This window comes from Salminus brasiliensis, chromosome 1 (assembly GCF_030463535.1).
Source record: "Salminus brasiliensis chromosome 1, fSalBra1.hap2, whole genome shotgun sequence".
Taxonomy (NCBI): Eukaryota; Metazoa; Chordata; class Actinopteri; order Characiformes; family Bryconidae; genus Salminus; species Salminus brasiliensis.
Window position 1 is genome coordinate 13,977,363 of NC_132878.1, and position 15,261 is coordinate 13,992,623.

Below are 15,261 nucleotides of genomic sequence, written 5' to 3' on the forward strand. Positions count from 1 at the left end.
TCTGACTGCCATCTTTTTTTTGTCTGCAGCACTCATACCTGTTCACGCAACTGATTAACCACTCCTTCCAGTTTCACTTTCTGCACCTTCACGGTTGCATCACACATCTCTTGCCACTCTAGAGCCAGCTCAGCCTGTAGATTAACACGAAGGCAACACAAAAGACAAAAGGTTTGTCTAAATTGCTGACCGGTATTATCAGTATTTGTAGAAGATTTGAGTACAGGACCAGGCCCACCATACAAATGTTTATACATTAGACTGAATTATAATGATGCCAATTCATTTGCCTGCGCAGTGTGTTCATATTTTTACCATGTTCGTTATTTTTAAATCAATTATTTAAATCAAAAGTATATCCCAGTCTTAAAGATTTAAACCTGTCAACACTCGCTGTAAAACTTAATGCATTACACAAAAACTCATACAGTCTAGCATACATAGCATGAACTTGATCGCAGAGTACTTCGTTAAACTAAGCAAGGGGTGTAACAGAGCCCTAAAATGAGCCTTCCAAAAAGTACACAAATCAGGAATGAGAGGGCCATTTGAGAGAAGCTCCACTTCACTTTCATTTATTTTCAGGCGTCCAGAAAATGTAGCAGGAAAGATGCTCTTAGAATACTCTAATGTAATGTTTAAGGTAGAAGCTTTTCAATAATGAAAATAAAATGTCACTATAATATATTTTAAATACATATCATTACAATTGCCTAAATAATTTACCAACTGAGACAGGAAATACATGCTACATCAATTTACAAAGCAGTTAAATATATTTTTATAAACTGTTTTTATTTTAGATAAAGTTAAAGACACTTCATGCCCTTTCTAAATAAGCAGGTATCCCAATACTACTACCATGTAGGTGTAGCTCTCTATGACGATACATTTTTTGTGACGTTTGTTAAAAATAAGATTGAGCTCAGAAAATAATTTATCCTTTGTTGGAGTACCTGTCCCTGCTGTCCAGGAAAGACTTTTTACTAGATTTTGGAACATTGCTGTGAGAATTTGATTACATTCAGAGTATTGGATGGCACACAATCATTCTAGAAAACACGGTTCCACTGCTTTTTACCCCTCTAGCCGTGTGTGTGTGTGCGCACATCAGCACATCTGTGTCAGCAATTGCTAAAACTTAGGGTAGCTGAATGTGTTTATTAGAAGGGGGTGTCCATAAACATTTGGACATTGTGTAGACTAAAGCCTAAAGCTTAAAGCACTTAAAGTTACTTTTTTATGTTCTAATATTCTATCATATTGGTGGACCCCTAGTTGTGATGACAGTTTATAGCTTTCTTATTAGTGAAGCACTAGATCACGCCAATATTTTGTGTGTACACCTATATCAAACTCTGCTCTGGGGTATTTTTGCATATTGACAGTAATACTGGCAGTTTAGAAGGGGTGACACAGAGTGGCAGATATACATTAAAACACATAAAACAAGCATCAAAGACCACAGGGGGAAAAAAAAAAATAAAAAATCAACAATATCAAACATCATAAAGCCACAATAAAACATTGTACAAGATACCCCCCCAATTCAGTTCACCTGTTGCCTGGTGTGTGCATCAGCGCAGACTCTGGCCCTCCTGAGCTGCTTGCGGAGCTGCTGGTTCTCCTCTTCACTGCTCCTGCGTTGTTCCTCCTGCTCCATCAGAAGACGCTCCCGTTCCAGCTGCCACTTCCTCTTCCTATCGGACAACATCTAGCAAGGCACACAGGAATCAGGGCACCAGCAAAATCAACTTTGTATTGGAATACATGCTAAATGAATGGATTCCAGAGACTCCTCACTTGAATCAAAGTCTCTGTATCTCTCTCAAACACATCGAAACACACACCTGTTCAAGGAGTTCTTTCTCAGTCCTGAAGTCATGGAGATCCTCCTCCATGGTTTTCATGGTCAGTTCCATCTTTCTGAACTTCTGTTTCTCTGCTCTCCACTGCTGCTGAGACTGCTCCCTTTCATTTCTCAGCTCTACAAACACAGAGACAGAATAAAGCACAAACAAAAAAGTAAGTATAGCAAATGCATACAAGCCTAACCTTTAGGAGCTGATACATTCACACAGTCAGAATATTATGGAATATTATGACCACCCCTGGTTCGGAATAAACTCTGCCAGTATATGAGCTCCACTTACCATGCAGGAGCACTTTGTAGTTCTGTAATTACATACTGTAGTCCCATCTTTTTCTCTGCATACTCCGTTAGCTTCCTTTTACTCTATTCCTCAATGGTCAGGACCCCACAGGACCACCACAGAGCAGCTATTTTTTTTTTTTTATTGGAGTTTTTAAACCCTGTCCACCCAAACACTCCAACCTAGTTTGTCCACCTTGTAGACGTAAAGTCAAAGACAGAAGCTGATCTGTTGCTGCACACAGTCCTTCATCAGTGGTCACAGGATGCTGCCCACAGGACTCTACTGGTTTAAACAACCACCAACCAGAAATATCTTCGGTCCGAGTTTACATTAAGGTGGACCAACTAGGTAGGAGCGTCCAACAGAATGGACAGTGAGTGGACACAGTGTTTAAAAACTCCAGCAGAACTGCTGTGACTGACATGGTGTTAGGTGGTGTTGTGCTGGTATGAGTGGCTCAATGTCACTGCAGTACTGAGAATGATCAATTAAGCACTGTGGGAGTCCTGGCCACCAATAGCTGTGGCATTACTGGGAATCAAACCTGTAGTGATCGGATGATAATCGGGTCTATGATTAGAGAGCTACGCCACTCAAGAGTCCCACAGGCACCTATCAACCATTACAATACCGTGTGCCTAATACAGAGTAGGCCCCCCTTGTGCCACCATGACACAGAGCCGACCATTTGAAGCAGGGTCTCCATAAGACCTCTGAAGGAATCCTGTCATGTCGTTAGTAGCAGATCCTTCAAGTACAGCAAGTTGTGAGGAGGGGCCTCCACAGGTCGCGTCAATAAGCCTGAGGTGATTGGTTTCCCCAGTCATCGGTTCACAAGTATATATTCTTGAACCACTTTGGGTAGGTACCCAGACCTGACTGATATTTTAAAGTTGTTCTGATCCAGTTGTCTAGCAATCCCTCATCAAAGTGCCTCAGATTCTTATGCGTGTCCATTTGTCCTTATTTAAAAACTTCATCTTCAAGTACAGATTTATTCACTTGCAGCCTAATATATCTCACCCCTTGACAGATGCTACTGTAGATAAAGATAATCAATGTTTTTCACTTTACCTGTCAGTGGTGCTAATGTTATGGCTGTGTATATTTAGGTACTATATAGAACCTTTTTTACTTGTGTGTAGGATTTTTAAAGTTATTTACCCATCAAAGCTCAACAGTTTCAATCACTGCAGTCTCCATTAACACAGCCAGAAGTGGCCACTGTTCCTCTACCTTCCACTTGAGCCTGCAGGGTGCTGATGAGGGCAAAGCGGCTCTGGCTTTCCTGCAGGGCAGAATTGAGTTGGGACTGCAGCTCTGCTGCCCTCTGCTGGTGATGCACCGCTTCATCCTGCAGCTCACACACACGAGAGGAGCAGGAACTCAGCTCTTCGGATAAACGCACCTGAATTTAGGGGGGTTAAAAGTAGGCCATCTGTTTCCATCCTGTTTTTCCACCATGTTTAGTTTTCAAATTTTTAAACATTTTATACAGCTAATTAATAATAAGCCTCATTACAATCTCCACTATTTAGGGAGCTTATTTAAAGGCGTTCATAAAATGTGAAAAAAGAATAGCTTGGATGCTTGAGAACTCATGCCACTCTAGAACTGACTGTACCTTTTCTTGTTCAGCTTGTAGCAGCCTGGCATGGTTGTGCTGGCTGCTGTTCTGCAGTGTATTGTTGCTCTCTTCCATCAGCAAACTGCTCTGCTCCATGTACCTAATGTTCTCACTCACTCACACACACACACACACACACACACACACACACACACACACACACACACACACACACACAGAGCTGAGAAATGCAGACTAAGCAAATGCAGTTCATGTCATATCCCCTTTACAGAACTCTCTATAACACCCTTCTGATCAATTAAATGTACATGTACAAGCTAAAATATAAAGAAAAAGAGAATATGGAGAACTCATGGTACACTATGTATAGTCTGGAAAGGCGAAGAGCTGATGTTGGATCAAAAAATGGCTTCAACTAATCCCAAAGATGTTTTAAAGAAGCTTTATGATTTTAATTCTACTCTCTGACCCAATAAGAAAAACATTTCTATACCATATTACCTATTACCTGTTTTCTTTTTTAGTATTGTAGTAAACTATGTTGTAATGTGGTGTAAAAGTACCCAACTGATGACTACCTATCTTCTTTACCTAAAGATGGGTGCCTTTATGGCCCTCAGCCCACTGCCAATACATCTGCTTTAACTCATCACAAAGGAGTTCAGAGATGCCTCATCAATCCTAATTTAACCTAATGAACAAGGTTCATTCAAGTGGTATTTTTTTGTGGGCTGATATTGTGTAATTATTCTGTAACAGTACATTCGCATGATGGAGAAGTGCTATAGTGCCACATATAAATGAAGAGGTAAAACATGCCAGTAATCCAGGTTTATGAAAGAGCAGATGCGTCTCTATGATGCAGTTTGCTCATAATGGCACGCTAATCCTAGCAGTATGTTCTATGAATCTGTCCAGAACAGTCTGAAATAAACTCCAAGTATTGAATATTACTCAGAGAAACAAACCTCTGCCTCTGTTCAATGAGCTCTCCTATTTTGAGTGTCTGCTCCTCCACTTTTGAATCTTTCTCCAGCACTTCTTTCTTCAGAGAGGCATTCTCCTGCAAAGTCAGACCACAAAAAACAGACTGGTTTACACAACCCAAGGTCCTTTTTTCAATTTCAATTGTTTAATGAGATGAACCTTACCTGAATGATTCTTTGTATGTTATGCAAGATCATGGCAGTTTCCAGGGATATGGCAGACATGCCAAAAGAACAGAAACCTTGCTTCTGCAGGTCTTCCACCTGGAAGAGAAAGAGATCACACCTACAGAATTCGACCTACATGAGCCTTTTTCCCTTCAGATAGGTTAGAAGATGTCTTGAAATTTCAAAATGTCTTGAAATTGTGTCACACCGTAAATGTACTTAGTTATAGAGGCTAGCTGATACTGCAGCACAGTATACAACCTTGGGATTTATAATGCAGCAACCAGAGCAGTTCAGTGGTTCATGTAGCTTTAATTTAGTTGGGCAAAGGTTCATGGTTTCATGTTTTTACAATCTTTTTAGCTAGATGATTCAGGAATAATCACAAAAGATAATTACAAAGCTAAAAGCTATGCAATGATATGCTACACTTCTTAAGCTAGAACAACCAAATGTTTCCTAAAAAACTGAAGCTCAGTCTTTCACTTCATTGTGGATAAATTTTGGCCCACTGGAAGGTCACATGTAAATCCATTTAAGGTCCTGACTCAGCATCTGGGTTCTATACAGGACTCTGGATTAAAAAATAAATTGATAAATAAAAAAGGAAGATTTTGTAGTGCTTTAGTCAATCAGAGGTGGCCCCATGCAGTAGACAAAAGCCCAACAAAAGCAGCATTAACTCTTCAGAAGAAACAATGAATGAGCAGGTGTCCCAAAACTTTTGTCCAAATTGTACTTATTAAAAACAATTACGTATTAAAAACAATTACAAATTAAAAACATGATCACTTTGATTACTGATATCAAGAAATGAAATTGTTTGCTTAGATTTAGGCTTAATTGAACCCAACATGGGTCTATAGCCATCAAAGTCAAAGGCCATATGCTATACCTTGGAGGCCAACTGTTCGAGTCTGTCAGCCACCCTTCCAACAGCCAATCGGACTTCAGTGTTATGTTGTCGTGCCTCGGTTAACAGGAAGGAGCTGATGTCAGCAACTTGAAGGAAACAAAAGGTCAGAAAATGTGTTAAATTTGGCCCTGTATCTGACGGTCTTTGAATGTGATGCATTTTAACACTACTAAAGAAATACATCAGTGGATGAAGGCTCTGAGAAAGTGTGTATTATACTAACCTTGGTATGGCATGTGTTGGGGTGGAACGACGGATGCAAAAGGCTGCAGCTGAGATGCAACGTAAGGCTGCTGAGCAGACACAGAACAAAGAAGGTCAAAAACAAACAACAACAACAACAACAACAACAACAACAACTACCAGAAAATTAAGCTGAAGGCAGCTTCAGTTATGCTGGAGGTGGAAGCCACATGAGAGCGTCCTCTTCATCACAACACCAAAAAAAGACAGAATCTGTAACCAACTTTCGAGTGTTTGTACACATTCCTCAACTGTTTGGGGGGAAACCTGTTTTTTAAAACTGTTAGATTAACCAGACTGATTTTGAGGAGGTCACACATGTAAATGCATGCCACAATTTGTTTTGACAGTTAATTCTTCCAAATGATAAAGCCAAAGCCCACATATTTCAACTATGTTGGCACTCATCAGGACTTTCGTCTTTAGGAGTTTAAACAAAAAGCAAATCAGATCAAGTATTATCAAATAAAAATAAATAAATAAATTAAAAAAAATACAAGGTGTCCCGAAAGTGTACCTGGAAAGCCCGACCTGAGGAGACATCCACGTGCTGGGAATATCCTGCAGCATTTGCCTCTGGGTGCTGAAAGGTGACAGTTTTTGGGGATACTACAAAAGAATCAAAGCATATTAAATTATTAGAAACAGAAAACGTAGGAAACAAATAATAATAGTGCTTTCTCACCAGCACAGGACGGAGGTTTGGAAGCCACGGGCTGTGGGATTACTTGAGGGGATGAATCACAAACTGGCCCAGACTCACCGACATTCTACACAGACAGATAGAAAGCAGATCAAATAGCAATGTGTAACCGCTGTATGTGAAGTATAAAGTTATATGGAGCAGGTTATAGGTTATAGGATTTGATACACAGTTGCAAGCAAAAGAAAGCAAACCATTTGAAACTGCCTGGATTTCTACACTGATTACTAATAAAATTACTAACTGGTCTGATCCAGGTCACAACTATAGACAAACACATACCTAAACTAATAACGCAGTCAGTTTTACTGTTCATGTCTTTTATTGAGCACGAAGAGTAATCATCCACATTGCAGGCTAGAAAAAGTAAGTGAACCTCTCTGTTAATGACTTCTCCATAAGCACTTACTTTTTCTTGTTCTGCCTGAATTGGGATGGCCCCTTGGAGGAAAGGCAACATGGGCTGACCCATCTTAGCCATGCGTGAGATGAGTTTGGCTTTGGCTGCATCAGAGTGCTGAGTTTAACAGGAAAAGAAAGAACAGTGAGGAAAATTTAAAACTAGAGTCACTGTGAGTTAGTGAATTACAATATTTACATTAACAACCCATATGTATTTTAAGGTTAATATGAATGCAAGATATTATTAAGGTAGGAAGGTAAGGTATAATGTCGTTTAGCTTATATTCCGAATGGCATTTCAGAAACGTGGGCATAGCTTTGCTCATGCTGCACTTGGTTTGGATAACAATGCTCTTCTAAAGCCTTTCTTTACTTACCTTTGGTAGCTCATTTAGAGGTCCTGATTTAGCATATGGTGCTTGATGTCTAAGGATTAAACAATTGGTAACTCAAAATCTCAATGACAAAACAGATTACGTTCATTGATCAAAAACTGTTGCACTTGTATCTTAAAAGTAAAATGTTGCTTTGGACAAACCTTTGGTCAGAGGTCACACATATGGCAGATTGGTTTGTACTTTCAACACTGGAGCTCTCTAGATCAGGGACTGGAGAAGCATTGGAAGAGTCTGCAGATGCACTGCTAAGGCAGTCTTCATCTTTGGAGAATTTAACCTTAAGGGGTAGTGGAATGAAGAAATGAAGAAACCACTCCATCAAGCAGCAAGAGTCAAACTGGTATACATGGGCTACTGAGATTGAGCAAATGCAAAATGTTTCAACAATCTTAACAAAGGAGTTGAGTCTCCTTCAGAATAAACAGATTAACCTACATGACAAATCTCCACATCAAACACCAGTGTGCTCATTGATGATACATGGCTTGGAACACCCTTTGACCCATAACCCATGCTGGGAGGGACGATAAGGAGCCGGCGCCCTCCTTTTTGCATCCCCACCATCCCTTCTTCCCAGCCCTGACACAGAGATTGCAAGAGAGAATTGGTTTCTCTGATGGTCCGAAGTTGGAAAAAAGTTTAATAACAGAAATTGAAAACCATCAATCATCATCCTCCTCCACTGGAATATACAACGACAAATAACAGAGATACATTATGTGGACAAAAGTATTGAGACACCTGCCCCTTCATTATCTCTTTAGAATTCAAAGGTATTCAAATTTGGTTATTCTGCTTTTGTTGAAGTAACTGTCCCTACTATCCAAATGGGGCTTTCTACTAGTTTTTTCTACTAACTGTTGTGAGGATTTGATTGCATTCAGCAATAAGAGCATTAGTGAGGTCAGGATGTTGCATGACCACCACCCCAACTCATCCCCAATTCCCCAACTTCCCAAAAGTATTGGATGGAGCACCATCATTCCAGAGAACACAGCTCTGCTGATTCAAAACCCGCTTGTCTTAATGCTTATTAAGGAACAGCTAAATGTTTATCTGCTCCAGAGGGTCCTTTTCTATTAGGTCTAGACAAGCTGTGTGTGTGCATTTGGACATCTGTGCCAGCAATAGGTACAACTTAAAGTAGCTGTATGCATTCATTAGAAGAGGTGTCCACAAATATTTTGACAGAAAGTGTATGTATGTAGAACATGTATGATGATAAACAGCTGTCACTGCCAAACACCTCACCTTCAGGGCCTTCCCAGACCCCAGCCTTACTCGCTGGAGCTTGTTTTTGTTAGAATCAAACATCTGCAAGACAGAAACACATGTCTCTTGCTATAACCAAGCACAAAACACAGAGATGCAATTATGAGCTTAAGCATAAACTGCAGGACATCATTTAGGCTATGACGCTATGACCTGAGTTGGTAATGAGCAGCACAGCTGTCCGAATAGCAAGATCACGAGGGGAAAAAAAACAAATATACACAGAAGGTTCTACTGTGAAAACCTCATCATGCAGTAAACTACATTAAAGCTGTGAGCTTTGGCTATGTGAACATAAACACATTTCAGTTTTACAAATATCAAGAAACTGAAATACCACACACACACAAACACACACAAACAGACCTGTCCAATAGTGCCATTCTGAAACACCCAACCACAGAAGGCCATCTGCACAGTGTCCCCGATATCCACTGCCTGACCTTCACCCTGCAGCAGGTCCTGGACCACCAGACTGTCAATACAAGTCTGGCTGCTACACTTGGCCAAACACACCTGAGAGAAGGACAGAGAAAGGGGGACAGAAGAATAAGGGAGTGGCCGAGAGGGAAGTCCCCTCCATTATTATGATATTCACAGCACACTGTAAAACACTGTGACTGGTTAGACGATTCATTTACATATCACAGCAAGACATGGTTGGCCCGCCAACCTTAAGTCCCTAAGCTGCAATTAGAGAAACAGATTCACAGAAGCTGTCAGACATTCATGGCTAATTTAAAAATTATAATAATAACAATATTGACACAAATATTAATGAGTACCTACACTTTCAATTGTAACACTTTTATTCATTCTCTTCTTTTTGCTCTATATTCATCACTTTACCATTTACCATTATTGACCACTTTCCTAATGTTCTTTATGGTGCTGTGTCTCTGTGTATGAAATGTACCACTGCACCAGCCACTGCACAGCCCTACTGCCAGGTTAAAACAAACTAAAGCACAAATGCTGTTTACTAAAAAAATATATATACTCTATATGCTACTAGCAATAAAAGATGATCATCTAGAAAAAAGAAGAAATTTTAAATCAGAACTAGACAGACAGTGACCATGCTGGAGTTGGCTGAACAAAACCAAGAGCTTTACTAGGATTACGATGCTTTCACTGCAAATCTGCTGTGATGAACAGGACAAATATGATGCAGTTTAAGAAAGGTCAAACAAAGAACTGATGTTCACACATCTACAGCATTTAATTTTGGGTCAGTTCACATTTACCTCTTTACAAAAGTCTAACCCAGCCTTTTCTGGGTCAAACTTCAGAGACCAGTTCTGACGCTTATCATCGTAGAATGTGATGTAGTTACCAGACTGAACCTGTGGAGAAGGAGGAACAATTCTGCACAATGAGAATGAGATGAGATGGGAGAGATGAAAAAAATAACAGGAAAAGGAAAAGTAATTGAAGTAAAAGAAGACAAAAAGAAAGAAGCGAGAAAAGAGAAGAGCTTACTGTAAGGACAAATCCAGGGTGTATTCGTGCTGTAGTGATATGCTTCTGCTGACTTCCATACAGCAGGATTTTATACTGCAAGTACAAATTCAAAAAAAAGCATCCATGAGTTTGATTTATCATTTGCTCTTGCTTAGTTCTTCATTATCTTCTCACCTCTTTGGTCACATGGTTTCCCAGGATGGCAGCACCCAGCCTGCCTTGCTTCATATATTGTCCATTTACACTGAAAACACAACTTGGTTAGAGGTTCCTCAGCAGTCATGCAAACTATTATTAACAGACATGACAAGTCAAACATTTCTAATATAAAAACATAAAAGAGGACATGAGACACACTGACTCACTAGCAGAATGCATGGACCCCAGTAGCCAACAGAACAGCTGGAGCTGTCGGAGGCGGGCCTAAAAAAAACAAAATGGGACAACAGTGATAGATTACATCCCAATGTGCTTTTTATACTGTGGCAAATTGTTTCTAGTTCTGCACTAGCTAAACAAAACCAAAATACATCAACCAATTATCATTGACTAACTTTTTCTCTCATGTCCCATTTTAAACTGTTCATTCTAGGGGCTGCTGAATGGTGCATACCTCTAACCGATGGTCCCATCAATGGTTCAAACCCTGGTAATGGATGGCTATGGAATCATCTAAAGAGCATCTCTGTGGGTGGCTCCCTCTTCCTCATCATTCAGTGAAATGCTAGCCAGTTAGAAATGCTGTGCTAACTGGCAGTGTGTACACTGTGAACTGTCCAGTGATGTTGCGTTAGCATCAGTTTGAAAAGAAGCAGTTAGCTGGTCTTATGTAATTAAGTGGAGATATTAACCTGCCTTATGTCTCTTAGCACTGGTAGCAACATGTGATAGAGGGAGTGTATTGACTGTTCCAATTTGTATGCCACCCTCTAAATACAGGTTCCTAGCCCTGGTCCAAGAGAACTCTGTCCTGAATATTGTTTTCTGTTCCAACATTGCCTCAGCTAAGGATAGTTAACTTGCTCATTACTAGGCTCAGGGGATGGAAAAACACTCAAATGGGTAGGGACAGGAACTACTCAAAGAAAAAAATTAATTAATCATATTACGTATGAGGAACATTTCCTCAAACATTTGTACAGTATTGTATTGTGTTTGTGCAGTATTGTCTTATGGGTTTGCAAGGTTACAATTTTGCCACATTGCTTATTTTCAATCACTGTACACTGAACAAGCTAGCATGTCCATCCTCATCCACTGATTCAGCACTTTTGTAAGTCGCCCTGGATAAGAGTGTCTGCTAAACGCCATCAATGGAAATAGAAATGTAGCACTACAGCTGACAGTACAAATTATGTAAAAATAGATAAATAACAGATGGCATCATGTGTACCAACGGTGGCAGAGGCTTTTTTGGGTTGCTTGGGGGCGGTGAACTGGAAGGACTCATTTCCCTGACTCTCAGCCTGGTCCAGGTCAAAGAGAGAGGCCAGCTTTGCCCTGTGAGAAACACACACATACAATATTTGTCTCATTAGATACATTTTTCACATTTTCAGATTTTCACTGAAGACTAACGTAGCCAAGAGGTTTGTGACACTGTAGTGCACTGTTGTCTACACCGCAAAAACAAGCCAGAGTATTGACTCATTTTTCTAAAGAACAAATGCATGCCAACTTGCTAAGCCTTGCCGTTTAAACAATGCAAATTAATACCAAATATGGCTTCACAATACAAAATATGAGTCACCAGTTAAAGTGTTTGGTGGCTTAACAGTGGCTTCTGCATAAGTCTGAGAAACTAAGCCATTCTATAGACTACCAGGTACATTTTAACTGAAAAACTATAATACCACGCTAGTAAAGACGCCACAAATGAATACAATGGAAAACATAAATTACACATTTGACTCACCATAACAGAAGCATGACTTATGAATTAGAATGATTATAGCTGAAACAAGTGGCAACAAGCCCAAAATTATCCACCCTAATCAGATTGCAGAAGCACAGAAAATATTAGCCTCCCATTAGCACCAAAGCACAACTTCATAATCACCAGTCCAATTTAAGGTTCTAACGTCTTCTACTGGTAGCCAGCCCCAATAATCTAAAAGTTCAAACATTTCTCAAAAACAAACCCCTTCCAATCACCATGCTCCTGAGAAGGGCTAGGTTTCATCTCTCTGGGTTCAGAAGTGGGTATACTGACCCCTGCACCTCTCTCCACAGATAGTCAGTGTCCCACACGGCAGACATGACTGCCAGCTTTCTGTAGCTCCCCAACAGGCCAAGCAGCCTGAAGGATTAAAGAAAGAAGAACAAATTCTCCCTTATTCCTCCGATCCTATCCTTGGTGTCGTCCCTTGACTCGTTCTTTGTGCGTTGTGTTGGTGTGGACCGCAGTGAGTCCGTGCCTCGTAATAACTTGCATGTGAGTGACATTACACAGACCCCTGATTATAATGCCCCACCTTTTTGGTTTATAAAAGTCAGTCTCTTCCTTTTCCTCTGGTCTCTGTGCTGCATGACATTGAAAATATTAGACAAATACTACAGTAGAACTGTGATTATATTGCTACTGAGAGTTTAACAATTCAATATGATTTAACAGGGCACAGTGGTGTGTCAATGATACATTTTTGGACACAGCAAAAATAGAGTGTAAGAGTCCTCGCTAAAGAACTAGAGGCCATGTTCACAAAGACATTGCTAAGAAAAGGACTTTTTCAGAATCTAAAGATCTCAAACTTTCTCTTACGAAATCATATTATAAGTAGTTTTTCTATAAGTAAGATTTATTCTTACACTTTGTTGGTTTCTACTGTTGCCATTTGTAACGTAGCCTTTTATGCTGCATTTTACAGCTGATCATAAACAATCCAAGACACATTTTTAAACGTTACATTAATCAGTTAAATCTGTGAAAAATAAAGGAAAGCCAGAATTAATTTAGGAATTCAAAAAATGTCACTAAACAAGAACTATAAGTGATGTTGGAGGGAAAAGCCAACAGGAAACAGATCCTCCTTGGAAAATAAGATGACTGGAATTACATTTGTCCTTATATAGACACTACTCTACTTTACTCTACACTACAGTCTCCACTTTTAATCTCCAGTAATTCTAGTAACTGGTCACCTTTGAGACTAGCCTTCTAAATCCTTACCGTCTTAGACAGTGTGAGGCGATCGTAAAAAGTTAAGAAAATATTTAAGAATATAGTTATTCTCCAAAATCTTTTTTTCATACCTTTTCTCTTAGTAGAAAATTAAGGACAACTGGTTTTCTTAAAAACTAATTGTTTACTAAGAGGAAAAGATATGTATGTAAAGATATTGTAGAATAACTATTTATCTTATTTTTTTTCTTAAGTATGGAGACAATGCACATCTAAAAAAAAATTACACTTTTGTGAATCCTGCCCCAGAAGTCCAGAGGGTGAAGGGTTACCAAATTTAAACAGTTAAAACCTTCCAATGGTGTCTGAACTTTATGAGTAAGATCTACAGATGAATGGCACAGGCCTGGTATGGAAGTCCAGAAAGGCCAGGAGTTCATTCTATTATTCTGTATTATTCTGCATTTGTATCTCCTGAACACTAATTTATTATTATCTTGTGAACACTATTTTTTATTAACACTAATTTATTATTATCTTGTGAACACTATTTTTTATTAACACTAATTTATTATTATCTTGTGAACACTATTTTTATTAACACTAATTTATTATTATCTTGTGAACACTATTTTTATTAACACTAATTTATTATTATCTTGTGAACACTATTTTTTATTAACACTAATTTATTATTATCTTGTGAACACTATTTTTATTAACACTAATTTATTATTATCTTGTGAACACTATTTTCATTAACACTAATTTATTATTATCTTGTGAACACTATTTTTTATTAACACTAATTTATTATTATCTTGTGAACACTATTTTTTATTAACACTAATTTATTATTATCTTGTGAACACTATTTTTTATTAACACTAATTTATTGTTCTTGAGAAGCAGTGATCTAGACAACACAATCAGTTATCTTGAGATGCTGAGAAAAGGAAGTTCTATTGGTTGTGGCTGTCTTACTGCTCTAGCTACCTATTTTAAACCATATACAGCTGGAACATGTGAAGGAATTAGAGGAACTGCAGTTTAAGGCAACTGGTGGGGAGTAAAACACAGCTGCAGAAAATGCACAATTTTTTTTTTAAAAAACTGGCCTGAATGTATTTTTGAAAATATTTCGCAGTGTGGTGAAGCTGCACTGGACCTTTTTTATTACACTGAACTTCTTTACAATAAAACTTAGCTAAATGTATGCGCACTAAATTCTCAAAACTGGGCTGCTAAGAGCTACAGCACACCAATACTCATTTGTGTAAAACCCCAAAACGTCTACAAACTAAAACTGAGTATTATGAATATTCAGCTTTCCTCGCATTGGAGGCAGCAGGCTTTTATTTTGTAGCAGCTCGGTGAATTCAGCAGCTCTCACGAGTAAACCCTCATACACAACCTAACCTAACCGAGCTGAACACCTCTCATTAAGGTCCAGAATCTTACCCGCTTTTAGGGGCCAGGAATTCTTCATCGTGGTAGTCAGGAAAAAGCTCTTTAACTTCCTTCATCCTCTGCACAGCCCTCTGCACACCCCACCACACCACACCACACCACACCACACCACACCACACACACTACTTGCTGCACACTCAGCAGCTCTGAGGCAGCAGAGGTGACGCCAGCAGCGCAGGTGCGCAGGTGCGCAGGCACGAGGCACTAGTAGGGAGTAGGGGGCTGTTTGAGACTGGAAAGGACTCTTTAAAGCACGTGACCGGCTGACACGAGCTCTGAAAGGCGGCCTGTTCTCTTTAAATCGGCTCTCGGTTCCAGACGCGACTGCAAACACTGAGCTCTCTGAACTCCAAGTTTCGTTTAGGTTTACACTC

The 15,261-nt window shown here is 39.4% G+C and overlaps 1 protein-coding gene across 1 annotated transcript in view; it reads right to left on the reverse strand.

Annotated features, from left to right (window-relative positions):
* fkbp15a (FKBP prolyl isomerase family member 15a) overlaps positions 1–14,943 on the reverse strand; it is an 18,021-nt gene extending 3,078 nt beyond the window's left edge. The window contains exons 1-23 of the mRNA XM_072672408.1: positions 14,879–14,943; positions 11,690–11,796; positions 10,662–10,719; positions 10,471–10,540; positions 10,315–10,389; positions 10,080–10,178; positions 9,199–9,348; positions 8,812–8,874; positions 7,996–8,139; positions 7,701–7,837; positions 7,540–7,588; positions 7,170–7,277; positions 6,743–6,827; positions 6,575–6,666; positions 6,038–6,104; positions 5,794–5,900; positions 4,896–4,994; positions 4,713–4,807; positions 3,781–3,883; positions 3,393–3,564; positions 1,851–1,987; positions 1,559–1,714; positions 39–134 (exon numbers count right to left, since the gene is read on the reverse strand). Coding sequence (XP_072528509.1) covers positions 39–134; positions 1,559–1,714; positions 1,851–1,987; positions 3,393–3,564; positions 3,781–3,883; positions 4,713–4,807; positions 4,896–4,994; positions 5,794–5,900; positions 6,038–6,104; positions 6,575–6,666; positions 6,743–6,827; positions 7,170–7,277; positions 7,540–7,588; positions 7,701–7,837; positions 7,996–8,139; positions 8,812–8,874; positions 9,199–9,348; positions 10,080–10,178; positions 10,315–10,389; positions 10,471–10,540; positions 10,662–10,719; positions 11,690–11,796; positions 14,879–14,943 — 2,334 coding nt within the window. The remainder of the gene's footprint in view (positions 1–38; positions 135–1,558; positions 1,715–1,850; positions 1,988–3,392; positions 3,565–3,780; positions 3,884–4,712; positions 4,808–4,895; positions 4,995–5,793; positions 5,901–6,037; positions 6,105–6,574; positions 6,667–6,742; positions 6,828–7,169; positions 7,278–7,539; positions 7,589–7,700; positions 7,838–7,995; positions 8,140–8,811; positions 8,875–9,198; positions 9,349–10,079; positions 10,179–10,314; positions 10,390–10,470; positions 10,541–10,661; positions 10,720–11,689; positions 11,797–14,878) is intronic.
* Between the last annotated feature and the right edge of the window lie 318 nt (positions 14,944–15,261).